The following is a 27669-nucleotide window of genomic DNA, read 5'->3' as shown; positions in this document are numbered from 1 at the left end:
TCTGTGGAATCAGGTATAGCTGTGTAAAAGAATTCAGATAGCCTTTATGCACTTTCTCTACATAAGCCCAAATAAACGAGTTCCTATTCCAGTTACTACAGTCCTGTGGAGATTGTTGGGGTGATAAGAGATGTTACTGTTCCTGACAAATCCTTTCCTATCCGGGTCTTCCTTTCGGTAACTTGATCTCGTTGAGCGCACCCTTCCTCCCCCTCCCACACGGCTGTGACTCCTTTGCAGGTGCGGTCCCTTTAAGAATTCTGTGCCTCTCCCCTCCAGTCCCCGGCAGCTGGGAAACTTTCAGTTCGTTCCCTTTCTCGCTCTGTTGTCACTCTCCTTTTCCGCCTTGTGGGGCCAGCAACCAGCCCCGCGGCCATTGTCCTGCCAGGCAGCTTCCTGTGAGCGCAGGTAAGTCTCAGCAGCTGCGGGAACTGTACGCGCCGCAAACCGGATCTGGGGATCCTTTCAGCCCTGTCGCCCAGACGGCGTTTACCTTTCCCTTTTATTCCCTATGGTGGGAATTATAATCCCACCTTCCACTTTAAGAGCACCGTGTGTCATAGCCCTAAGGGCGAGGATCATAATAAAATGCGCAATGCGAGTTTGAACAGGGCGGTAGCCGTACATCAGGGGATGTCCAGTCTATAAATCTCAGGGGCACAGAATCTTACACTTGTACGGGGGCACAGGTGGGAAAACCAGTTTGAATAGTTACCCCTGGAGCTAAATTCTCTAAAGCCCCCCAAGCCAGAGGCGTAACTAGAACGTCTCAATGGGCAGCCTTGGCATATTCATAAATCAACCGCAGAGATCCCTGGTGACACCCCCCCCCCAGGTGGTACTGACCAACTCCAGGCTTTTCTGGGACTTTTGCTTCCTGTTACCATTTATAGTGAAAGAGGAATTCGATTTAAGACATGGATCTGATTGCCCTAAAAAACATAGGCTTATTGACATCTCTGTTTGTGCCTCTGAGGGCTGTATTGGCATTTGTGGCATTCTGCTGATTGTTGTTGCAGACATCATGACATTCATGGGATTGTGATGGGAATGCCATGATTTTGCAGCTCTCCTTTGATTTGCAATGGAACACTGTTGGAATGGGAATGAAACCTTGTTTTTCTTTTTAACAGCACTGAAGGGATTACATTCTGGTTCCATTAACACTTTGCTCACTTGGGCTACCTCTAAGCTTTGTAATAACGGCACACAATGCCCTGGCATTTTTTTAGGCAAGTTATTCACCTAAACAGCAATATATAGTGAATAAAGTACCCCCTATTGTAAATTAGAAGGATATTATAAGCCACTGAGGAGTTTCATGACCATTTATTTATAATAATGCACAAATTTCAGTGAGTCATGTGACAGAAATGACATCAGAACTCACTGTTTATAAGGATATAATTTACAAGATATTCATAGCTTTTGTGTATTATATAGTGAATAAAGTACCCCCTCTTGTAAAATATAAGGATAAGTTACTGAGGAGTTTCATGACCATATAAAAACACAAGGCCCAAGCCCGAGTGTTTTTATACAGGTCATGGAACGTCGAGGTAACTTCTAATATCCTCATATTTGCAACTGGGGGTACTTTATTTATTATAATACACAAGTTTTAGTAAGTCATGTGACAGAAATGACATCAGAACTCACCGTTTATAACAGATACATCAGAACTCACCGTTTATAAGGATATAATTTACAAGATATTCATAGCTTTTGTGTATTATATAGTGAATAAAGTACCCCCTCTTGTAAAATATAAGGATATTATAAGTTACTGAGGAGTTTCATGACCATATAAAAACACGAGGCAGAAGGCCGAGTGTTTTTATACAGGTCATGGAACTCCTCAGTAACTTATAATATCCTCATATTTTACAACTGGGGGTACTTTATTAATTATAATACACTAATTTTAGTGAGTCATGTGACAGAAATTACATCACTACTCACCATTTATAACTGATGACATCACTACTCAACGTTTATAAGGATATAATTTACAAGATATTCATGGCTTTTGTGTATTATATAAATATAACCTGCAGTGGCGGGTTCAATGTCCATAAATCGCTAATAGCCAGTCTCTGGTTGTGAATTGTAGTTTAGAAATGGGGCGCCAAAGGCTGGACATCTCTTCCATACAGATATTTGTAACCATACACGTTCAGTAGCAGTAGATATTCTCTTTGTTTCCTCGAGCCAATATAAATATCTGTACCCACCCTATAGATGTCTTTTTCCACTGCCAATATTTGTGTAACACAGCATGGATGAATGCTAAGGGTTGTGCAGTGTTTACCTCTTGCTTCTGGGTCTGTGATTGGGAAGCATGTCAGCGGTAGTATTTTTTTTATTAATTTGACTTACCCAAGGCATTTCAAATCTCATATAAAAAGGGATCTGAATGCAAAAAGGTTTTTTTTTGTTTTTTTTTTTGCATGATAAATAAAATGTAATTCTTAGTAACTTTTCAATACACATTTCTAAAAAAAATATTAATTTTAAAGGTAGTTGTAGATGCAATTGCTTTTGAAAGCATTACTTTTCTGGCTGCTTATGACTTCTGAAACATTGTAGCAGAAGTTAGCCGATTAAAAGTCCTGGAGAAAAACTGAAGTATGTTATGTTGCTTCTGGAATCAGAACCCGGGAACAAAAAGGAAATACAAATACTGCTTTTGTCAGATATTATGTTTACAGTGTTAAAACTATTGACGGTTTTTAATGAATACATACTGTAAATTTACATAGTTACATTGTCTTTAAGTTTGCATAAACAGTTGTTGGGTGGAGATCTGTAGGGATGTAGCGAACCGCCGATAATGTGTTCGCGAACGCCGTTCGCGAACACCGGCAAAAAATGCGAACAGTTCGCGAACAGTTCGCGAACTTCGAACATCCGAAAATCGTTCGATTCGAACGATCGAAGGATTTTAATCGTTCGATCGAACGATTTTCGTTCGAATCGAACGATCGAAGCCATTCGATCGAATGATTTCATTCAATCCAATGGCTTCGATCGTTCGATTCGAACGAAAATCCTTCGATTTTAGCGATCGAATGGTCGAACGATTTTGACGCGAATGCCTATTGGCGAACATCGCGCGACGTTCGCGAACTTGCGGCGGACGCGAACAGCCGATGTTCGCGCGAACAAGTTCGCCGGCGAACAGTCCGCGACATCCCTAGAGATCTGTAGTAAAACATCTTGACCTTTTAAGGCAGCTGTGAACAGGTGGTAGAATGTAAGCTGCAGACTCAAGAGCAAATCAATATATGTAAATTTTTAAATGCCCGATTGTTTTTAAAAGGAGAGTTAAGACCCAGCCTTTCAATCCAGTCTAACTGTATCCTCTGTTTTACTGCTGGTTCAAATGCAAACTCATTATTATTTCCTTTATAGTAAGGGGCATGACAATTAATTACTGGTCTATTGGAAAGTGGAGGTAAGCCTTTTAATTCTACAGGGTGACACATAAGATGCTGGTGCCCCCCCAATGACCAAGAATTAAGATTGCCCTGGAGGCAGAATTATTTGTTATTGTTTCTTCTATGTCTGAGCATGTTTTAGCATTGTTCTGATAATAAACCAAGCATTGGTGTAACTCAGAATAAGCAGAGCCCACTGCAGCCCTTGTAACGAGCTAATTAAGACCCTGCATCCCGATTGCACCCCCTGCTTGCTCCAAACAAACAATACAATCCAAGTAGGCATGGACAGGTATGACAAAATGATTTTGGCAGAGGAGCCTGGAAAAGTAGTTTTGCCACTGATAGCAAGGGTCACATTTACCTATGTGTGCCATTGTGTCCACTCTGTAATTAAAGGGGTTGTTCACTTTTAGGGTAAGTGTACACGTGAAGATTCAGGGAGATTTAGTCGCTTGGCGACTAATCACCTCTTCTTCGGGTTACTTATCTCCTCGTGTGTCTCTGCCGTTAACTTTTAGTATGATGTAGAGAGTGATATTCTAAGACAATTTGCATTTTAAAAACATTGGGATCAACCCTCATCTTTACCGGCCAGGCTGGCAAAATACCGGCCAGGTGGCAACCCTATTTGTAGCCTTATAGAGCATTTGTTTTTTAGAAGAGAGTCAGTGACCCATTTGAAAGCTGCAAAGAGACAAAGAAAATGTTAAATAACTATAAAAAATAATTAATGAAAACCATTTGAAAAGTAGCTGAGAATTGGCATTCTATAACATAATAAAAGTTACCTTAAAGGTGAACCACCCTTTAAAGTTAATAATAAGGTCAAAATTGTAAATGTAATTGAAGCGCTGAAAGTAATACCCCTTTGTTTGGTTTTTTTTTTTGCACAGCTTGTCTTGTCAATTGAAACAGTGTAGTACAGGTCTGTAGCACAGGTCTATTAATCAGCTGGCTTCTGCTACATGAATATTGGAAAGTTGCTTAGAATCACAATTATATTTCATTAGGCAAAATTTGTGTTTTTTTTTCATATACATCTCATTTAACCAGTATATGCCATTGCCTTGGAATGTATTGAGCAGGATTTACATAGCACATAATGCATGCTTGTTTCTGAAAGGGAAGTTCACCTGAAATTGTCTATGAGATAGTTATGACCTACAACTGGGTCTTATTTTGTTACATGTATCAAATACTTCCTCATTTCCTTCTTCCTCTGTGTGATTCCTAATGGTTACCCATGTTAATGTGAGTGGGAAGGAATTAATAAAGGAGCTGTAAGTGTCACTTTGGAGTTTGGAGTTCATAGCAACTGAATTTTGCTTACGTTAGTCATAGGCTTTTGGCAACAATATTGTTTTTAATGAAGTTTTTTTGTACATTTCACTGCATAGAAACACTGTATTTAACTGACCCAAGTCTGTACTATTGAAAATGGACCCACACTTTGTTTCCAGACCCATAGCTTAGTTCAAAGAGCAAACCAGTAAACCTAAACTCTATAGTGGCACAAAAGTGTTTAATGTACTGAAGATATATAGTCAATGTTTATTACAATGCTTATTCTAAAAGTTTTTCTTTATTTTAAAAAAATCATATTAACTTTGTTAATCTTTTCATGTGCACTTCAGTCCTGACTAGTTCCTTTCATGTGAAAACACAGCAGCTGTAGTAACCATTCTTTGAATACTGCAAACAATAGACTTCAGGATAAAGAATCTTTTATCTTGTCTCTTGTTCTCACTTATAAAACCAGTTTGGTTACTTACTGTTTACTTGGCTAGAATACTCCAGTATATACTGTATGTCCCTTGACAGGAGACCGATTTCATATTCACATTATAATAAATATAATACATTGTATTTTATATATGAAATCTTTATATAAATATATATATATATATATATATATATATATATATATCCTCGCTTATAGATATAAAATGAAGATGCTTGCCTTATTTTTTATATAATGTTTTTATATAAATATATTCTTAAGACATAAAGTTTTTATAATGAGCTCTACATTTATGCAAGTGTAATCCAAACACTACAGCCTCTTGGCTATTTTAATGAAAGTCCTAGATTAGGTTCCAGGAACATATCAGTGTTCCTTTTTTGAACAGGCAAATCCTGGTTGGTTGCTATAGGGTAGTAGACCTGATGCAAGCTTTGCAATTTTATTAAATTATTTCTTCATTTTTTTTCTTTTAAAAGTCATGGCAGTAACCCCTCTTGTGTTTTTATTTTTTAGCTCAAGTACGTTTTTCCTTTACAGAATGTGCTACAAATGCAGGAAGTCATTCTTAACATTACTTGCATATAGTTACAGCACAGGTATCTAGTTTTGAACTTTTCTCCTACTCAGGTAGGTGTTGGAGGTGTGATGTATCTATATATGGGACATATTTATTATCATTGAAGACAAACATCACTGGAGATATTGCCCAAAGCAACTAATCTTGGTTTTTGTTTTCTAACTTGTAGTTTTATTGTTTTAATCTAATTGGTTGCTATGGGCAGCATCAACAGTAATGTTTGTCTCCAATGTTAATAAAATGCCACAGTGTTTTAATAGTAATGATTCAGGTAGCCCTTATTTTCTATTTTCCTCTGTCTATGACATTTATTGCCCATTCTTTATATTGCAATGCTCTCTGGATGGAGAGGCAAATAGCATCCTTTAGATAACAACAAAGCCATAATGGAGCAGTAAATGCAGGGCTGACTTATTTTCCAGGAAAAGAATATGAAGGAGGTTGGCCTACTTAGTAACAGAAAGGTAATGATCCAGTTTAATTTTGATCTGTCCGTTTTCTGTAGATGTAAAAGCTGGTGTGTCAGTAACAGGAGTAGTTTAATTTTGGTTTGGTGGGGTTTATTTACAAAAAGGGTATGGCACGTGCAAGGATGTGCCCCCTTTTCCTTCAACGAAACTGCTTCTAAATATATGTCTCTGAAACATTGTATAAGCCATCATTTCTGTTCACCCTTAGAATATGGGATGATTAGGTACTCGGTACATAGGATGATGTTGGTTGCTTTGGTGCCAGAGCTTTGGAAGGTTGTGTCAAATTGCACAGTGGCAGTCTGTATTTCCAAACAGCACAAGAGATTCAAGGGGACTGCTGCAGTGGGCAATGGTGCCACCCTCTGAGTTACTAAAAATCATTTCATTGACTTTCAGCTGTCTGTAATTGAAACAGATATCTTGTTGTTGTTTGTCCTGCTTCCCTAGAAAGGAAGATGAATAGGAGAAGTCTGAGTGAACAGATAGTAATAACATGTTTGTACTGGGCCTGGCGGGACACCGGAAAAAACCCGTGGGGCCCGACCAACGTGGGTCCCGCCAGCCCAGATCCACCTGTTTGCCGATTTCTCTCCGCCCTGAATGTGAGAAGAAATTCGCAGGTACGCTCGGGGCGGGGTGGAGGCAGGTTGTGGGCGGCCGAAGGGGGGCCCTGAAGTTGGCGGGGGAAGTCAGAGGGCCTGGAACGGGTGGGTGTGGGCCCCTAATAAGGCAGCTCCAGTGGGCCTGGACACCCCCAGTTTGACACTGAGTAATAAACGGTAATATTTATTGATAGTAGTAGAAAAAAAAACAACCTTAGAGCAAATCTGCTTTCTGGTTATCAGACAAGGATTGCTCCAACAACTAGATAGCATTTTACATTTAAAGAAACTGATGGCTGTTCTTTCGCACCAATAAGTTGAGGACACCAGGTCACAGGGGTGGTGTTTGACAAGTTCATCACTAAGTAAGGTTGTATGCGTGCGCTGATCCTTATAAACCCCTAATTGCTCTAATAAACCAGTAAGAACAAAATGTTATATGAGTAATTAAATGAGTAATTTTTGCAGTAGAAGAAAGATAAATGTCTCTGTTGCTAATGCCTGGCCTTCCTGTCTGATTACGGAATTCTGTCTGCTGATAATATATTGTTATTGCGTTTTTTCAAGGTAGATTAGGAACAGGGAGGGATCCTTAGTGCTGCACTGTAACTTCTAAAAGTATTTGTAAAATCTTTACATTGTCCAGTAAGTCTGAACTAGCTTAATAGCCAGGCTTATAATAGTTATAGATGAAATTAATAAATGTTTTAGTATCTGCTGCTGAATGGGGGAAGCTCTGCCTGTCCATGTACACAGAATCATGGAACCCACAACACATACTTTACTTTATGTGAAGATTATTAGAGCATCAACATTACATTTAGGGTTATTACTAATTCTGGAAAAAAGTTGGCTTTCCTATCTTAGTGTTTTTACCTCTTCTTATTATAACATTGGCATAAAGGGTCAGGAAAACTGTCTATAATATCCATACTGACAGAATTTGTAAGTTCTGGGCTTTAGTTAGCTACCGTGTTATCTAGATTATGTACCTATTGATGTGGTGGTGTTTATTAGGTGTCTCTCTAAGAAAGTGGATTAACTTAATTATTTCAAGGGTTAGGCTTATGCACATACATACATGGACATGCCAGACACGACGATCTATAAAAAAAAGTTGCACATACATGTTATACTATAATGCTGTTCAAAGTAATTACTTGGCAGGTTCTTTTTTTTGAATAAACATGACCAACATTCAGCATGACAAAAAAAATGTAAGAAAAACCTTATGCACATAATCTAGTTGCCCTTTCTTCTCCTTAGGTAATGTGGTTGTGTGTGTTCTAATGGCTTTTCCCCAACAATAAATATGAATTAAATAACTAAAGTAATTAATTAAGGATTCTGATGTATTCAAACTAAGGGTTACACCTGATTTCATACTAGTTTAAGACTGTAATTAGGGGATTCAGTTACACAAATCAGACACTTAGCTGCTCGTCAAGTTTCTTTTAAGATATGCATTGTAGCTGAGTTATGATTGCTGTGTATGTACATGAGAGCTAAAATGATTCCTTTAGTTTGTAAGCTTGATGATCAATAAAGATTCTGTATAGTAGCTATGTTACTATAGGCCAGTGTTGCCCAGCAGAAGGCCTCATTTTCAGCAGCATCTCCAATGCTATAAGAGGTCTACTGAAAGCCAATGTCTTTAGCCTGCAGATATTTAATTGAGTGCTCCAATTTATGTATGTACACATGCACATAATATGTTGTTACTGTGTCACATGTGGTCTAAAATGTTGCACAAAAGTAGTGAAGATCCACATGCCGGAGCATTGAAACCATGTATGTTTCTTATCAGTGCTCTAAGCAATATAAAAAGAGCTTGTGGCGGTATTGTCAGACACCGATATGCAGAGCATTTGGGGGGGATTCTTTCATTAGATATGCTGTCTAAAGGTAGCCTTTACACCAGCAGTTCAGGAGTTACCATGCAGATAAATATTTGATTGAAATCTAATGCCTGGGTTGTTGCTTTGGTGCCACCCATTGCAAGTTAAATAGTTGGGGTGGAGCTAGGGTGAAATTAGTCATACACTGACAGATATGAATAAGTATGTTTGTTCTTGGTTTGCCAATTATTTGTTAGAACAAGATGTCCAACATTGTAGAATGATGGGGCATCCAAAGGATTTTTATGACCCTCATAGTTCCTAATGGCTGCAAAGACGCCTGTGTATATTATCATTTTTAAATAATTTTGCCCTCGGATATGTAGGTATAGGATCTATTATCCAGAATGTTTGGGGTAGAGTTGCCACCTTTTTTCTTTGGGGAAAAATGTCAAGGGACAGACTGGTGACTTGGCAATCGGCTATTGACTGATTGCCATGTCAATCACTTCAATGTCCTAGCCGGATTTCCTAATTTTCACCCAGGCAGCCCTTCCAAAAAACAGGTTGTCCAGGTGAAATACGGACAGATGGCAACTCTAGTTTGGGGCCTGGGGTTTTCTGGATAAGATAGATCACCATTATCTATCTATAGATAATAATTATTACCAAATTATGTGGTACGGTTTTTATTATTACAGATGGGCAAACCTGGGGCTGTTGCCTTCTTAGGCCCCTCTCCCACTCCACGCCTAAAACATCAGTGTCGGAACAGGTCAAAGGGGGCCATATCACTAGTGCAATGAGCTCTTAAAGGGATACTGTCAAGGGAAAAAACATTTTTTTTCAAAATGAATCAGTTAATAGTGTTGCTCCAGCAGAATTCTGCACTGAAATCCATTTCTCAAAAGAGCAAACAGATTTTTTTATATTCAATTTTGAAATCTGACATGGGGCTAGACATTTTGTCAATTTCCCAGCTGCCCCAAGTCATGTGACTTTTGCATCTGTTGTATTCGCTTCCATTGTTAAATGAGGCACTTTATCCCATTACTGTTGGGTTGGAGCTAATTGGAAATTGTTGTTTACAACTAATAGACAGCTATACATCACATAGCTTGCAAGGGATCATACAGGTAAAACAAGATGCTAATGGTTTTGTTTTGCATGAGCACAGTAAACACTTAGGCAGCAAATAAGCTTCTGTGTCCTAGCAAAATACTTACTGCGAAGTCTCATCTATCTGGAATTAAGTTTAATTGGATTTTTGGTTAATAAAATAAGAGACACCCTTTCATCAGAAACTGTATACAGACACTTAAATAAAGTCTTACTCGATGTTTGATGCTTATGTTATTTATTAGGGGAAGAAAGCTTAAATTATAGAAAGGCTGGCAAACCTAGTTGTAGGAGTCCTTGATCTCCGATGATCAAGTGTTTTGTATTGCTGGGAAATGCACTCAACATAATGGTAGATATTAGGCCATGTTGACTATAATTATAATAATATAAACTGTAGGAGATGTTTACAGAACCTTCATTGATCCTCTTTTTCGTTAAGATATAAGGGAAGAATAAATAAATATGCAAAATTTAAGATATACATTTGCATTTCGCAGTACATTGTGATCTTTATACCTAATATCTACTAAAAAACAATAAATAACCTTGATAGGATTGTTTTGCCTCCAGTAAGGATTGATTATATCTTGGTTAGGAAAAAACAATTGTGGGAAGACGGCAGAAAGGCGATGAACCCCAGATCTGGTTTCCCATTAGCTGCACGTACTTATCAAAGCAGTTATAAAAGGTTGAGTCCAGTATACCTCAGGGAATATGATATACAAATGTCAAACAAATGCACTTATATAAAAAATATAAAACATATATTCTTTATTGCCATTTTCAACACAGGGTTTTTTCTAATGAACACAAGAGGCTGTGGGATTTCAGTAAGGATACTGGGCCATGGACATTACACAAAATATGGAGCTGGTTAACCTGAACTTCCTGTCGGACACGGAGAGAGACCTAATCTTACAAGTCCTGCAGAGAGATGAGGATCTTCGGAAAGTGGAAGAGAAGAGAATTAGGTGCAGAAGATATATATTATATTAATATAAGTACATCATAGTATAGGTTCCTATTTATTTAATGTCATGGACACTGTGCAGACACCACATAGCTACTTGAAAGTGATCATTTTTGTTTCTCTAGACAAAGTCACATAATCTGTAATGGCAGAAGATGGAGCCCTGCTGTGCTGAATTTTAGGGTCAGATTTTTTTTAAGGTTTTTTTTTTTTTTTTACTTATGCACAGTGTGGGGGTGCTTTTTTGGTACAGGGGGTTTAGTTATCTTTTAAAAGAGAACTAAACCCACCTTTAGGCAACTGGACATTGGCCCCCTCCCTGCCTCCTGTTACCTCTGAATTGTGTCCCTTCTTGAAATACTGACCGCACATACAGAGTCAGTGCAGCTCATCGACACAATCTTCATCACTTCGGTATTCTTCATTATGTGAGCAGTGTATTGGCACATGTGCAGTTGGAGCAATCTTCCAGTTTATTAAAACTGCACATGCATCAAAGGTAACGCAAATTTCTGAAGGGGGCAAAAAGAACCCACAAAGAATACTGAAGCACCGTAAGATGGCGGCCGTGAGTTCTCCTGCTCTGACTCTGCATGCGCGGTCAGTATTTCAAGAGGGGACAGAATTCAGGAGTAACTCTGTGCAGGGGGAGGCTGGGAGGGGGGCCAGTGGGGACATTTGCCTAAAGAGGGGTGTAGTTCTTAAAGGAAAGAATGAAGAAGAAGTCAGATCGACTTTGATGAACAGAGATAGACACAAACTGGCATAAATTATTGTGGTTGACTAAAAGCAAACCTACAGTATGTGAATGATTTTATTTGTCCTTATGTAGTATAAGAAAAGAAAAACTAATACTGCTATTAAATACCTATAGAATATACATTGGAATATTGTCCTGTCACTGCCCATTTGGTTTTATGACATTTAGAACAAAGCAACTGACATTCCTAAACTGACATTATTTGTTAGGTAGATAATAGTACTTAGTAATTGGTACATGACATTATAAAGGCTGCAGGCCTAATTTACCATTAAGCACAAATATGTGCTCAACTTTCCATGCATTAAATTGCCTTAAACAAAAAGTTTGCACACTTCAGCCTTTCCTATACTGCTAACAATGGCATTAAAAACATTTTTGCTAACTTGACCAACTTGACTGGTAAAACACTGGCCTACCTTAGTCAATGAAATTCTGAGTGTGTTATTATAGAATATTAGTAGGTGACTAGGGCATTAAAACTCACTTGGGAGGGTAGGGTGAAGGCAATAATTGGGTTGAAATTGCAGAATGGGTATGATGAGAAGCAATAAAAATATTTAAGCAGTAATTAATTTAGCCTTAAGGTATTAAGAAACAGTGACCGCTTGTGCAGGGAGTGGCATAGCAGAAGAGTGTGTAGCCAAGTTGCCATGACAACAAACTCCTTGCCTTCTAATGACAGCAGTGAATATGGATAACATGGAGCACAATAGTAAATAATGTGTTTGGAAAGTAGGTCTTGAATTCTTTCCTTTAAGGTACTTAAGTGTATAAATTGCAAGCAGTCAGTGAGTAAGCTGTTCAGTGCAGTGCTGGTTAAATTAAGTGCGCAACACACTGAGGTGTGTAAATAAATGAGCTAATGCCAACTCACAGAGGACATGCGTGTGGATGTTTGGCGTCATCGGCAGTGAGCAGATAATTCCTGTATTAATGCCTTCTCTAGTTCTCTTGATCACTTCTAGCTTACTAACTGAAGTCCCGTTTCTGTAATTTAAAGAGCTGCTCCACCCAAAAATGTCTTAAATTCATTACATATTTTTAATGGTTCTAAAGTTATATGTAAATAAGATTGCTAATGAAAACAGTATCTTTCTTCTTATTCTTTGCTGGTTTTGACACATAACACAATTTAATAGGAGCCAGCTGGTTAACAAATTTACAAAACTGACTTCTGCAACATTGTTTTAACATTTTTCTCGGACACTTTTTTTTTGTCTGAGAAATTTTCGTCATAAATCCATGGCAAAAAATTTCACTCACATTGCTAGTCAGACCCAAAAGTAATAAAATAAAAAATAAATATTACATTTGCAAACCACTTTAAGACCATTGAAATGTAATCAATTACAATGAATATTTTTAAAATACATAATTTGCTCATTTTGTTTAGGATCCCCAGAAAGCAGTGTTTGTTTTGAAGATGTCCATGACTAAGTCAGGATCCCACAAGGCCCTCTGTTTTTGGGGCTCCCCAGCTGTCCCATTGTTATGGCAGTGTATTAATCATAGGTATTTAATGACTTCAGTCATACTATACACTGAAAACATTTCACATACTATTTGGGGCAGATTTATCAAGGGTCAATTTTGAAGTGGAAAATACTGCGAAATTCGACCATCGAATAGAATCCTCCGACATTCGAAGTCGGAGGATTTTATTAATCGTACGATCGTATTCCGATCGTAGTACGATCTTATCGTACTATTTTCCTTCCAATATAAAAAAAATTGCTCTGGAAGGTCCCCATAGGCTAACATAGCACTTCGGCAGTTTAAGTTGACGAAGTATTGAAGTCAAAGTTTTTTTAAAGAGACAGTACTTAGATTATCGAATGGTCGAATAGTCGAACGATTTTTACTTCGACTCAGAGTCGTAGTATCCTATTCGATGGTCGAAGTTTTCAAAAAATTACTTCGAATTTCGAATTTTTTAACTTAGAAAATTCCCTCGAATTCACTTTGACCCTTGATAAATCTGCCCCTTAATGTATACTTAATAGCCTACAGTCATAATACACATTGTATCCATTAAATTCAGGTGGAGTTACATAAAACTAATATGTGTGGGTTCCAAACAGGAGGCTGAAGAATGAACTTCTTGATATTCGAAGAAAAGGGGCCAAGAGAGGAAGTCAGCGTTACAGCGAAAGGGCATGTGCTCGCTGCAAGAATAATATGGGAAGGATTGCTCCCAAAGCCAATACTTGCCGAGGCTGCAATCACCTGGTGTGCAAAGAATGCCGAATGGAAAGTACTGGAGGAGGCTGGAAGTGCAATGTCTGCAGCAAGGAAGCGTGAGTTCAAATCCTTCGGTGTTCATATTTCATGTACCTTTGGCTGCACAAAAAAGTTTCTATTAAAGAATAGGTGTTAAAATATTGGAATAAAGGTTTACGTCTAATGGCTTTGTGTTTTCACTATTGTAGGGGTCTAATAACACTGTAATTCATGGGCCCAGCAAGTATTAAATAAATTAAAAGGCATTTTTCCAAACTGCATTAGTCACTTAGAAACAATAACGTTTAAAGGGTAAAGGAAAACTGAGTGGAGAATAGGGTGGATAACAAAGGTATTTAAAGTAAGAGGTTAGGTTCTTAGGATTAATTAGGGGGTAAATCTTGATATGGCAAGACACATATAACTGATTAAAGTAGTTAATGCATCTGTTATGGCCGTAGAAATATGAGTCCTATGACAGAAGAATAACAGCCCGAGCAGCACTTTTTGGTGACCTCACCTCAAGCTTATTCTTCTGACATTAGCATTCCATTCCTTTTTGCTATTAGTTGATGCTCAACAAGGGTAAACCTTGTGCTGAACCAACAACCCATGCTGTGCAACAGAGATAAACTCCCATATGTAATAAAAAGCATAAAGGTTTCCCAGGTGCAATCAATAAGATGTTTGCGTCTAAGCAGGCGCACAGTAAATGCTATATTTTGAGGCCCAAAGTCCTGGATTAATTGCTACATGGTGGAGCTGAATGTTAGGAAAGGGTCCTCCTGCCTGAAGGTACTAAGGAAAAATTGACATGGCACTGTGTAGTATCCATGATACCTGACATATCTGTATATTATAAGTTGCACTAGATACAACGCTGCATATTATGCATGGCACTAGATCTAGTTCTGCATATTATATATGCCACCAATTTCAAGTCTCTGTATTATACATGGCACCACACAAAGTTCTGCATGTATAAATGAAGCCAGGTATAGCTCTGAATTTACTAATTTTTTTATTTTATTAATACCATAAATAACAAGTGCTAACAGATGAATATCAAATGGGGAAAAAAACCGTTGTAACCTATTGTTCCCTATATTGCTTTATAGTGACCTGAAGAAAACAACAGGTGACTGGTTCTATGACCAGAGGGTGAACCGCTTTGCTAACCGTCTTGGGCGTGATATGGTGAGGATGTCCTTGCGACAAAAGCCTCCAGGTATGAAATTAAACACACGACAGTCACAATAGTATGGGATTGCCATACTACTTTAAATAGTAGCGGGATTTTTCAAAAATAAATGACCATCTTGTATAATAGCTTGTGGTAGGTTAGCAACAGAACTGCTATATTTGTGTTTGCGGATACCTTATGCATTGAAAGAATGTTTTGTGCTCTGTTCCACCTGTGGCTTATTGAATGTTACCTTTATTTGTGGGTAGTGTTACTCTGTGCATGACTCCATATAATAATTTTTTCAGAACCAAAAGCCTGTTGCCTGTTATCAGTCATTAACTTTAGTTTTCCTGTTTTCAGCAAATAAAAGGGAAACGACTGCTCAAGCGCTCCTAGAGTGTTCCCAGCCTCTCAATGAGCCAAAAACAAGAAAAGGACAGAGAAGTCCTCAACAACAACAGAAGAGTTCTGGGTAATTTTAAGCTTGAGCATCTGGAAGTGATGTGAAACCTATGTTAAAAAGCAAACTGTTGCTTTTGCATTACAAAACATGCTGAAAAAAAATTGAAGGCTACTTTTTCCAAATATGCAGGATAAGGAAGAAAGTAAAAATAACATTTTAAAATCTTGGTCATTGTCCCAAAGCAAATGTAAGCCTGACAAATAAGCCCCCTAAAAAAAAAAACATGTCCATGGAGCCAGGTTTAGCCCTCCAAGGGATTTATGTGACTCCCAGCATGCCCAAATACTTCAAAGATCACTTTGCATAACGCAATAATCTCATCCAAAAATGCGTGGTCTATAGGAATGGAAGAGAGAGAGAGTATAGCTGCCTACAGAAAATAAAGAAGAGGAGAGCCATAATTAGCTGACAGTTGAAAGTAACTCCAAACAGAATATTAACAGTACACATCAGCTGTACAGTCCATGAGAGTGACAGAAAGCAGCAAGCTATATACAATAATTTTTGCCAACTATAATATGATAAGTGTGTGTGGTCGTATTTATTATTTTGCTGTTGTTTTTTTTTCCTTTATCATGCAACATGATGAGCAGCTCCCCAAACCTCAGGGACCAGAAAAGTGACACTGAATCTACAGAGCAAATGAGTCTTAGCAGCTACAAAACTGACTCCAAGAGAAGCTCTCCATCACTTTCAAGGTTCATAATTGTCTATTCTTGTTTGATTACTACTATTATTATTATATTATACCCAAGAACCATGAATAACCCTAAATTATATATTGTAATTCTATATCCTGTAGATTATATATTATGAACTGTGCTTAGTGATGTCATTGGTATATAAGCCAAAGGCCTTATGCTTTTATATGGTTATGGAAATCTTTAGCGACTCTTTTATATCCTTAGATTTTACAATAGGGGTGCAATATTCATTGTATCTTTTTTTATTTACTTTTGTTTATCACAATGTATGTTTGGATTATATGCACCAAACATACAGTTTGGTAAAGAAGGCCTTGCTAGATTACAAGGAGAAGAGTATGACATACAAAACTCTTGAAAAACTGAATTCCAATGCGTCACCCCACCCTTTATTGGAGAAAGAATGATGTAACAAATTGAGTACCGAGAAGATGGTCTATGTATGTGATGTTGCCCTCTAGTGATTCCTTCATCTGAAGGCATAAACAACTTTTTACTTTCATCAGCTGAAGACCTGAATTGATTTTCCATTTTAATTATTTTTCAGGAGGAATTCATTGGAAAAGGCCACTACCCTGCCAGATCCCAAAAGAACACAAGGACCTACAGGGGCTAATGTTGCGACTCTCACAGTGCCTGTTAAGTCAAGGGATCACCATCAGTCTGACTCGGAGGGAGTAAGTATCTATATCAACATGTTGGTCGGTACTTACGCCTGAGTGTCAGTGATGAACAGATTCTCCTTTTCACGTAATTTAGGAGGCTCTTCTGGGGAATCGAAGCGCAGGATCTGCCGATGAAAGTGATGCCCTATTTAAAAAGAATCCAAGAAGGCTCTTAAAACCTGCAGGTAAAGGACTAGACCATCCCAAGCTGTATAATATGTATGTTGATATACATATTGATATACATATTGTTACAGTTGAGATTCATATTCCGTTTGAATAAATGTGAAAAAGAAATGGTTTAATTTATTAAATAACTGAGAGAACCATCATTTTATAGATTACAGTAAATCTGTCCTTGATCTACGGCCAGAGGAAAAAGCTCCAGAAGAAAATGCACTGGGAGATAGAAGCAAATCTGTTCCACGTCTTAACATAGAAATGGTTTGCAAGTCATTTTCGTGTACTTACTTGTACTATAGTATTGGTAATAAAAGTAACCTAGGTAGATGCTATTATGCAATTTGTATCCGCTTCTGTTGTTCTTGAGATCTGTTGGGAATTCAGGATATGTTATTCTGAATTCTTGCAAACTGTGGTTTCCCCAGATAAAATCTGTAATTTTGTTTACCATACATTCACTCTACTAATATATTGAACATATTTCAAGTACAAGGGACTTTTATTATTACAGAGAAGAAGAAATTATTTAAAAAAAATAGAATTATATGCTCTATGGGAGAGTAATTCAGAATTTTCTGGATAACAAGTTCCATACCTGTAGTAAATAGTAAGCACGAAAAGGAAAATAGGAGATTATGTATTGAGGAAATTTGCAGAGCAGATATCCTGAGGAGGTAGATAGGGATTGCAAACAGGGTTCCCATATTCTGTTGAATGTCTTCAGGCAGCGTAATTTGTAGAGTTCCAGTTAGCATTAAGGGTAGTAAACCGCTTATTGTTGTGTATTTTAATTCCTAAATATTTAAAAGAGCTCTCTGTTTAAAATTTGTCAGGCACATTTCCATCAAAAGGGAATGTAAGGGATTTTTCACAATATACCTGAAGCCCTGAAGGCTTTCATACCCCTTTGTCTAAAATGGCCACCCTATTGCCCACCTAACATGGCCTAGTGCCCAGGAGAACATGGTCTAATATTACTGGGTCAATAGTCCAAAAAACTTACACACATACACTGGCCTTGCCTTGTAGGTTATACCCGGTTCTAAGTACACATTGGGGCTTCATAAACACTGGGCACTAACCCATGTAAACCAATCAGATGATTGATTTCAGTGTTCAACTTGCAGCTGGCTGAAAAAAGCTAATCACTGATTGGTTGCTATGTGATATTGCCCAGGGGAAAATTTGCCCATTGTTCATAAATGAGCCCCACAAAAGAGGTATCAGAAACCTCCAATCTTGGCTTTGTAAATCAAAAAAAAGGTACTGGCTTGTGATAATTCGATGCGGACACAAAACTCGTGTGTTTATTTAGTGTAACAATATAATGTTTTGGGGCACGCCCCTTGGTCTGATGATGGGGTGTGCCCCGAAACATTACATTGTTGCACTGAAAAAAAAATTACCCACAGGGGTTTTGTACTCGCTTGGAATTGCCAATTATGCTGAACCAACTCTCTAGGTTTTTTATTAAGCCTTTACAAAGATATATCATAATACTACGTACAAGCACAGTTCAGCAGGAAAGTTCTGGGGTATAGTCACGTTTAAGCCAGGAAACATTCGTTCTGAGTGCTTAAAGCTTTTAAAAGCCCTGCATATTAATTTTTGGTAAATTCCTATTTCCATGATTCCTATTTTTTTTTGCTCATTACTTTTAGGAAGATGAAGATGAGGATATTGACAACTTAGTGGAGATTCATCGCTTGTCAGCAGGCAGAAGCAGTTTACGAAGTGGAACTTCCACTGTAAGTCTGCTGGCTTACAATTTTCTCTGCCTTCTACCTATCGATTTAAATATAATTGTGTGCCTTGCACAGTTTCCTTTTCTTCTGCAGTATTTTTTGATTTTTTAATTATCTGTTTAAAGCTATAAATACAGAGCTGCATTGTGTTAAAAATCACTGACAGTAACATGCTTTTTAGGAATGTGAAACAAGAGCCCAGCAAATTGCCAGTAGGATATCTCTGATGAAAAATCACCAGTGAAAACATTGATAATGAAGTTGTTTTTAAAACATTTACAGGAGAAAAGAATTACTTTTTTGTAACAGTTTGTGGAGCCAAAATAGTCCAGTTTTACAATATGGATGTTGTGCACTGATTCTTATATTTATGCTAAGCCAGGAACTCGTGGCACCTTTTGCTGTGACTGACTGATCTATTGGCAGCTATGTGTCCACTATATAGTTTAAATGATGTAGGTTGGGACAGCCATCTTGCCATATCTAAATTAATTTCCTCCAAATCTTTTGTGCCCACAGTTGAGTTCTTTTTCTTTCAGAGCACTCTGGGTAGCATGATGAGCATCTACAGTGAGGCTGGAGATTTTGGCAATGTGATAGTAACTGGAGAAATTATATTTTCAATGAATTATGATGCAAAAGTACAGCTTTTGAATGTCCATGTGAAGGAATGTCGGAATCTTGCCTGTGGAGATGACCTGAAGATGAGATCAAACCCGTAAGTTCATTTGACCAAATTATTCACTGTGTATTTAAATGAATGAGTTATATATACCAAGAGAATGTAGGAACTTGAGAGCCTGATATTGTTTTTTTAAACGCAGAAAAAACCAAGGTAAAGTCAGGGCCATTTCTATCTAGCAGTACTCCAGAATTCTCTGTTCTAATAGCCTTCAAAACAATATCCATGATATGAATAATGCTTTTTGAAATCCTTCTAACTTTTATATACTTCCTTATAACTTAAAAATGATGCTTAGGATACAATACAGTAAGAATGGTAGCAGTGCTCAGAAGAAAATGATATCTTTTCTCTAGGTATGTTAAGTCTTACCTTCTGCCTGACAAATCTCGTCAAGGGAAACGTAAAACAACAATCAAGCGCAACACCACAAATCCAATGTACAATGAAGTTTTAAAGGTAAGTAATACAGTAAAAGCAGATTTGATTCTCTACAAAAACAACCTCTTGAGTATTGAAACTATTTGCAGAGTAAGAGAACCACAGGCCCAAGTTAATAGATTGGGGACTGACACTCCATCCCACCCCATGATAGCCCCACACCTTTATGTGGCAGCAAAAGATTATAAGAAATCTTAGAACTTCATAAGTGATCTGAAGTGGACGGCATTGTACAGTCTCCTCCAATGCCACTGCAATGTATTAAACATACATTGCAGTATATGTTGCAGTTGCAGTATATAATTCAGCTCTTACTAGTGCCATCAAAGTACAGCATCTTTTGGTACCCCATCTGCACATTACCCAAGCTCCACCACCCCAGGCTCTTCCCTGTAGCATAGCTGCAAAAACTCCTTGACCAGACATGCAGGTTTACTGTAGTAGTACGTTTATGAGATAAAATTTTAAATATTCTGTTCCATCCATGTTGTAGTCAATGGTTTGCATCTAAGGGAAGTGATACTCTAAGAAGCCTTCACAGCAAGAAACCCCTTCCCTGCCCTTGGACAGAAATGATTTACTACACAGCAGCACAACAATCTCTTAAATATTTATAACTTTGACATGCTATATCAAGGGTAGAATATGAAATGAAATTCATTGTGTCTTTATCTTCTTTGCCGTAGTATATAGTTCCGGAATCTATGCTCCATGTGAGATCGCTTGAGCTGTCTGTCTGGCATTATGATCGTTTTGGCAGAAACACATTTCTAGGGCAGGTGGATCTTCCACTGGATTCCTGGAACTTCGACAACTTGACAGAAGAGTGTCTTCCTCTGCATGGAAAGGTAATATTAGAGAAGTTCAATCATATAGAAAATGTAAACATATTTTAAAAGCTCCATCCACTTAATTCTTGAACTGATAGAAAACTAAAATAAAATCTAAATTTTTGCAAAATGTATTTTTAAAATTATTTGTATTTTTTTTTTTTTGCTCAATATGGCAAAATAACAATTCCCCTTATTGCTCAAACAGCTTAGCTATCATAGTGATGCTGGAGTCTGAGAACAACAACTGGAGTTTCTTGTGTAGCATATCCTTATATAAACCACCTCCTATAAATTAGGCAAAGCCAACTGGAAGTCCACAGATCAGACATGGCCCAGCCTCCCCAATTCTTTTGCCTTTATTTCTTTGACATCATTGTTTTCATATAATCTGATCCATAAATATATAACATATTGAATAATGAACTCACAGCATGTAAGATGATGGACAGCACCAATATAAATAATAGTAATTCAAAAGCTGGTGGTCAAGTTGTTTTTTGCCACTGATGTGTTCGCTATTCAGAAGTGAAATTCTTGCCTTTGTTATTTAGGGCACCATGGATAGTGGAGCTGGCTTTAATAACTCCAAAGGGGATCTGGTGGTTTCTTTGAAGTACGTTCCACCTACCAAGCCCTCTGGAAGCGAGAGGCGAAAAAGTGAGTTGACAAATGCTGTGTACATCTTGTGATTATTTAGACTGCTTCAGCAAACGTTTCTTTATTTTATTTGGATAAAATGGAGTCTATGGGAGACAGCCATTCCGTAATTCGGAGCTTTCTGGATATCTGGTTTCCGGATAAGGGATCCTATACCTGTACAATGTACAGCTCCTCTTATGATATTTTTCTGTTCAGCCCATGGGCCAGTCAGTCTGATACCATATGGGCTCTGCAATAATGCTTCTATTTTAACAGTTGTTCTGTTAAAGACTTCACTAAAGCCTATAGAACTTACTCCGTCTGTTTCAATGTTGCCGTTGAGAAAAGTCGGTGATCTAATTTTACAAACTGCTGCAGCATAATATAAAAGGGGTTCAAAAATTAAATAATTTTAAAAGAAAATATTTAAATAGAAGTAATTTTGGTAATTTTGTCTGTTAGTTAACACCTTGACCAAGCATTAAGTAAAGGGGTCTTGGAAGCTGCAGCCCGCATATTTAGTAGGGGGGGGGGGGGCAATTGAACCATGTGCAAATAAAAGGCAAATGCTGATGCCCCTCCCACGTGATCTCCTTAATGATACATATGCAACTTGCATAAGATTTACTCATAGGTGCAAGATTTGCACCCACATTAGTGGTAAAAGCCTCAAAACTGTCACTATTTTAGCATGCTGAAGGTAGCATTGCCACCAGTTAGATTTTAACCCGGGTTTCCGTAAGGGATTCCGGGTCAATACTTCATTGCATTTGCTGCATCATAGCCTTGCCCCAGATGGCTCAAGCCCACCAACTAAATGTTACTGCCCACCCCCTGATATGACCACCCACCTAGCTGGTTTTTCACTGGTATTTTAAATGTACCAACAATGTACTTCCTAGTTGTTCTGTCCCCCAGACTGCCTCAAATCCAACCTTATCCCCTCTCTCTCTACCCCAAAATCCCTGCCCCCAAAACCCTTCCTACTCACCAAGTATGGCCCAACTTCGGTTCTTTCACATAAATTACATGACTCCACTCCCTTTCGGTTACAACCCTGCTCTTTATGCCACTGGCCAGTATAGCCAAGAAGAAAAGGTAACACCCCTACACCTGTCCTACTCCTAAAGGTCTTAGCAGCCTTAGCTGAGGGCCAGCCCCCCTGGCTCCAGCAAACTTTGAAAAACTTCTTGGGATGAGCAGCACTTTATCTCTCCAGAATAGGAATGTATAGTACAGTAATTTCCATTCTAATTTCCAAAGGGAAGTACAAGGCAGTTTTTCAGCCACATGCCCTATAACTGCATTCAAACACCTGCTCCTGGAATTTTTCACAAGTAGCAGCAACAAAACCAAGAGGACTGCCTTGGATCACTATCAATTTACTATGTGAATCAATGCAAGAAGCTCATGTCCTACGATGATTGTTGGCTGAAATGAGCCCTGGTTTGTTTTCATCTACAGTTATGGCAATAAACATCGTTTAAGGAACAAAAATAATGCAGACAAAAAAACTAAATGTGGCATTGCCTTAAACCTGCTCTGCATGGAGGAGTAATTACACATAACGTGAATGGCTGCTACTTTCAATTAATGTTTATTAAATTAATACTAACACCTCCTGTATAATGATATGTCAGTATTGGCAAAACTAAGAACAAGTAGTTTTTCCTCTCTTCTTGTTCTCAGACCCCAGTGTGCCTTGTATTCAAAAGATGGCCATATGGGCAGATTAAAGCTACTGTCCCCCCAGACCCAGTTGGCCAGTGTATTCATTGACAGGTCTGCCCGCTCAGTTTAGTAACTTTGCCAAACAAATGCCTTGCATTTAGCTTACAGTATACAAAAGCTGGATATGCATATTTTCCCATTATACTTAGCAGGAGCAGCAAAATGATGTGACAGACTTGGAGGTAAACTAAACTCCACATACCAGGGGGGGACCTCAAAGTAGCTTTGAAGAAAGCATATCTAAAGTGCAATTCTTAATAATCTAGCAGTTTTGTAAAGACCATGCCAGTTACACCTTGATCAAACAGCTTGTGTTTTTCTTTGAAACCAGAAAAAGTAGATGAAGGGGGAGAACTTCAAGTCTGGATTAAAGAAGCCAAAAACCTCACAGCCGTTAAGGCAGGAGGGACATCTGACAGCTTTGTTAAAGGGTGAGTAGACCAAAGTAAATACTATTATTTGCAGAGGCAGATTGCAGTAGGCTTTTCCTGCCAGTCTATATCTGGGGCAGGAATAATCCTTAAACCAAAAAGAGGAGAGATTTCTATTGTTTCCTATTGTGTGTCTATTATATCGAACCATAGCAAAAGGATTATCAACAGCTGGCAAGCAATGCTAACAAAAGGGTCTTTTATTTTAAATAAAATATCATAAATTCCAACAAGTTTCTTGTAATGGGCAGGTTACTTGCAATACCACATGTTCAAAGACTGGATTTAAAGAAAGTGACTATTTCATCCACAAAAGTTAGTGAATCCTTTGGGAAGGCTGAGGGACAGTAAACATTTCTTGGAACACCAAACACTTGTGATCTACATTACCCTGATTTAATTAAATAAAAAATTGTCATTGGCTTTTTTCTTTTGCTCTCAGATACCTATTACCACTTAAGAACAAGAACACAAAGAGAAAGACCCCGGTTGTGAAAAAAACCCTGAATCCACATTATAATCATACCTTTGTGTACAATGGGATAAAGCCTGAGGATCTTCAAAACGTATGTCTGGAGCTGACAGTCTGGGACAGGGAGCCACTGTCCAGCAATGACTTCCTGGGAGGAGTGAGGTTGGGTATTGGAAATGGTAAGTTTGCACCTTCCTTGATCATTTTTTAGCTCTGTTGTTGTGGCTCATTCCAATGTAACCTGGCCCCAAATCGAATGCAGAATGGTGCGATGGGAGTTGGCAGGCACCATCTTGCACCTCTTTGGATCTTGAGATCACTGATTTTCAGTATGTATAGTTGAAACTGATCCAGGCCTAGCTTTAAATACAAATACTCCAGTGGGCATGCTCTTACAAAACAGAACCCAAAGTGGCAGGAGATAGCACCTGTCACCCTGCTGTGCAAAACATTTTTATACCAGGTACAGAGATCGGGATACTTTGACAGTAACAAGTGGTGCTGGGGGGGGGGGAAGGTTTTGTTCTCCTTTCAAGTCTGACTTAATATAGAATGCATTAACTTGTTCCTTTTTAATAGTTTTGTGTACTGCACAAGGACATTTTAACTGGTCATGGAGACCCATTTTAAACAACATGGTGACCCAAATTTGGGTTCCAAGCTCCAACCCATAGGTTAAGAATAAGTGGTAGAAAAGAAAGAAATAGAGAGCGAAAGAGGGGAAAAGGAAAGCGAGAGAAAGAGGGGAAAAGAAAGAGAGCGAGAGAGAAAGAGGGGAAAAGAAAGAGGGGTAAAGAGAAAGTGGGAAAAAGAAAGAGAGAGAAAACGACAGAGAGAGAGAGAAAATTAAAGAGGGGAAATGAAAGAAAGAGGGGAAATGAAAGAAAGGGAAAATGAAAGAGAGAGAGGGAAAATGAAAGCGAGAGAGAGGGAAAATGAGAGCGAGAGGGAAAGAGGGGAAATGAAAGAAAGAGGGAAAATGAAAGAGAGAGAGAGAGAAAATGAAAGAAAGAGAGAGAGGGAAAATGAAAGAGAGATGGAAAATGAAAGAAAGGGGAAATGAAAGAAAGAGGGAAAATAAAAGAGAGAGAGATGGAAAATGAAAGAAAGAGAGAGGGAAAGTGGGGAAATGAAAGAAAGAGGGAAAATGAAAGAGAGAGAGAGAGAGAGAGAGGGAAAATGAAAGAGAGAGATGGAAAATGAAAGAAACAGAGAGGGAAAGAGGGAAAATGAAAGAAAGAGGGAAAATGAAAGAAAGAGAGAGGGAAAATGAAAGAAAGAGAGAGGGAAAATGAAAGAAAGAGAGAGGGAAAATGAAAGAGAGAGAGAGAGGGAAAATGAAAGAGAGAGAGAGAGAGGGAAAATGAAAGAGAGAGAGAGAGGGAAAATGAAAGAGAGAGAGAGAGAGAGAGAGAGAGAGAGAGAGAGAGAGGGAAAATGAAAGAGAGAGGGGGAAAATAAAAGAGAGAGAGAGGGAAATGAAAGAGAGAGAGGGAAAATAGAAGGAAAGAGAGAGGGAAAAAGGAGTGAGAGAAAACAAAGGCAAATGATGGGTGGGGCAGTAGGGTGAAGGATATGAGAAAAGGAGAACAGGCATAAGAGAAATAAAGGAACAGTGGGAGGGAAGTGCAGAGAGAATCTAGAACTCATTTATATGGATAATAGAGATGGGGCTCTAGAAACACAGTTGAAATTGGCGGGAACAGGAGATAAGAAATTGAAGGAAAGAATACTAAAAACAAAAGATTAATAAGAAAAAATACTGGGTAGGACAATTGGAACAGAAGAAGAAAGTGAAGTCGGTTTGGGATCTTAACAGGGGTACCATTACCAAAATTACCAAAACATCATAATACTTTACATAATGAAGCAGTATAAATGGAATAGTATGTGCTCTGAACACGTATTTTTAAGCACCAACATATTCCATAGCACTGAACAATAAATGGGTGCACACACTGTACACACCGAACATACAGACTACAGATTTTGGGCAGGTAGATAAAGCCCTGCCCAAAAGAGGTTAATAATATTTGTTTTAATTATATTCGGCTCAAGCCCTATTCATTAAACTCATGTTAAACAATGGAATACTGCCACTTTAAATATGGGACATTTCCACACACACGTATGTTTGCTAAGGCTGCAAAACATTCTCTGTTGCTACAGGAACTTGTCTCTTGAAACTTTGCATACCTCTCCTACCAGTAACCATTTCCTGCAGCTTATTTACAGTGTTTCTGTCAAACAGCCCAAGGCCAAAACAGAAACTGCTTTGCATGAGTAGTAATTATTTAATGTATTACAGAAATATCCCTGGTTGGCAATAGATTGTTATGCAAGCTATTCAACAAAAAGAAGTATGAGTACACATCCTTTTATTTATTTTACTGGAGGTTTTGTTTCACTGATGTCTCTGTTGTTATGGGAGTGTTGCATTGTTATAAGCAGTTGGATTATAAAGGCTGGGGGTTTAGGGTGGAGAAACTATAAACTACAAGATCTTTTTGTTTCAATTTGTGTGCTATCCTTTGTGAGTTGGGCTAAATGAATTGATATTGGGGATTATATTTGCTTGTGATCCTGGTAGAACTGGATATGACATTTCAGCATGGTAACCAGAAGCTTGTATTTCCCTTCTAGGTATGTCCAATGGTGAGCATGTAGACTGGATGGACTCTACAGGGGAGGAGCTTAGCCTCTGGCAGAAGATGAGACAATACCCAGGATCCTGGGCTGAAGGAACCTTGCAGCTTCGTCCCTCTATGGCCAAGCAAAAGTGAAAAAGCACAAAGCATTATTGTCACAATGCTCTTTGCATTAAAAAACTACTTATCTAATTTTAAATCGTCTGATATTAATGTATATATGTGTTGATTTTTTTAACAAATGGTCCATAGGGTTTTCCCAAATCAAACTGTTCTGGCTATAACACATTTCTTCTGTGCTTGCTGTTCTCAAAACTGAATGTTATGAGTGGGGTTCTAGCCTTAAGCTGTATCTACCATAGCCTTTATCTACACCCACCTGTAATATGCAAATGTTTGTGTTGGCACTTCTCCATTGCTCTTACTGAAATAATACATATATGTTTACTACATCATGTTCCTTTAAAGTATTTGTGGACATTTTATGTTGTAAGGAACATATACACTACATAATATTTATACACATTTTCATATGAAAGCTGCTGGCTTGTGAAGAGAATACCACTGTAAATAAATGTTCTTCTCACCGTGCACTTACAAATCAAAATCCAATTTAAGTACATTATAACCTGTGGCTAGAAGGGCAACCAGTACAGTAAGACTTATATTACTGCCTTTTTACACTCACCAAAATGATCTGTTATGATGAGTCCAAACTTGCCACTCTAGCTCTGGTTTGTTAAACAAGGCACTATTTCACATAGGTTGGGCCTTCTATTTTAGGGAACACCACTTACCTCCTAGATGCCGTTGCCCCAACTGTGACAGCTATTGCATGTGTGGTGCCCTGAGTAAGTTTTTTTCTGTAGGGAATGTAGAGCCAACACAGAAACACCTATTTGTTCCTGATCCGTAGCAAACCAGTTTGTGGATTTCTACATCTTTTCTATCCAAATGTGGGACAAAGTTGTATGTATTTGCCACAAAAATAAGCCTTAAGAAAATATTAAACCTTAAGAAAAAATAAAGCTTAAAAAAGGATTATTAATAATAATAATAATAATGGCAACTTGTTATATACAAATAAAGGGTAT

The 27669-nt window shown here is 38.1% G+C and overlaps 1 protein-coding gene and 1 long non-coding RNA gene across 5 annotated transcripts; one reads left to right on the top strand and one right to left on the bottom strand.

The window, feature by feature from the left end:
- Positions 1-30: 30 nt before the first annotated feature.
- sytl4.L (synaptotagmin like 4 L homeolog) lies at positions 31-26774 on the top strand. 4 transcript variants are annotated; one of them, XM_018228955.2, is made up of 17 exons: positions 31-408; positions 10592-10770; positions 13614-13829; positions 14871-14980; positions 15299-15410; positions 15992-16099; positions 16653-16782; positions 16865-16955; positions 17111-17214; positions 18615-18701; positions 19238-19416; positions 19737-19839; positions 20508-20669; positions 21206-21311; positions 23356-23455; positions 23898-24106; positions 26571-26774. In XM_018228955.2, the coding sequence occupies exons 2-17, from the start codon at positions 10646-10648 to the stop codon at positions 26708-26710; spliced, it is 2082 nt and encodes a 693-aa protein (XP_018084444.1). In that variant the 5' UTR covers positions 31-408; positions 10592-10645; the 3' UTR covers positions 26711-26774. The 4 variants fall into 4 exon arrangements, with proteins under 4 accessions (XP_018084444.1, XP_018084445.1, XP_018084446.1 ...); XM_018228956.2 differs by having other exon boundaries at positions 32-408; positions 15995-16099; XM_018228958.2 differs by lacking the exon at positions 31-408 and adding an exon at positions 12926-13044 and having other exon boundaries at positions 10634-10770.
- LOC108698461 lies at positions 20249-23362 on the bottom strand. Its single transcript, XR_005963371.1, has 2 exons — positions 22285-23362; positions 20249-20657 (listed from the first exon to the last, which is right to left on the bottom strand). It is a non-coding gene; the product is annotated as an uncharacterized LOC108698461 (long non-coding RNA).
- Positions 26775-27669: the final 895 nt, after the last annotated feature.

Source organism: Xenopus laevis, chromosome 8L (genome assembly GCF_017654675.1).
Source record: "Xenopus laevis strain J_2021 chromosome 8L, Xenopus_laevis_v10.1, whole genome shotgun sequence".
Classification (NCBI taxonomy): Eukaryota; Metazoa; Chordata; class Amphibia; order Anura; family Pipidae; genus Xenopus; species Xenopus laevis.
The sequence above is the reverse complement of the archived record's forward strand: the minus strand, read 5'-3'. Positions and strand labels throughout refer to the sequence as shown.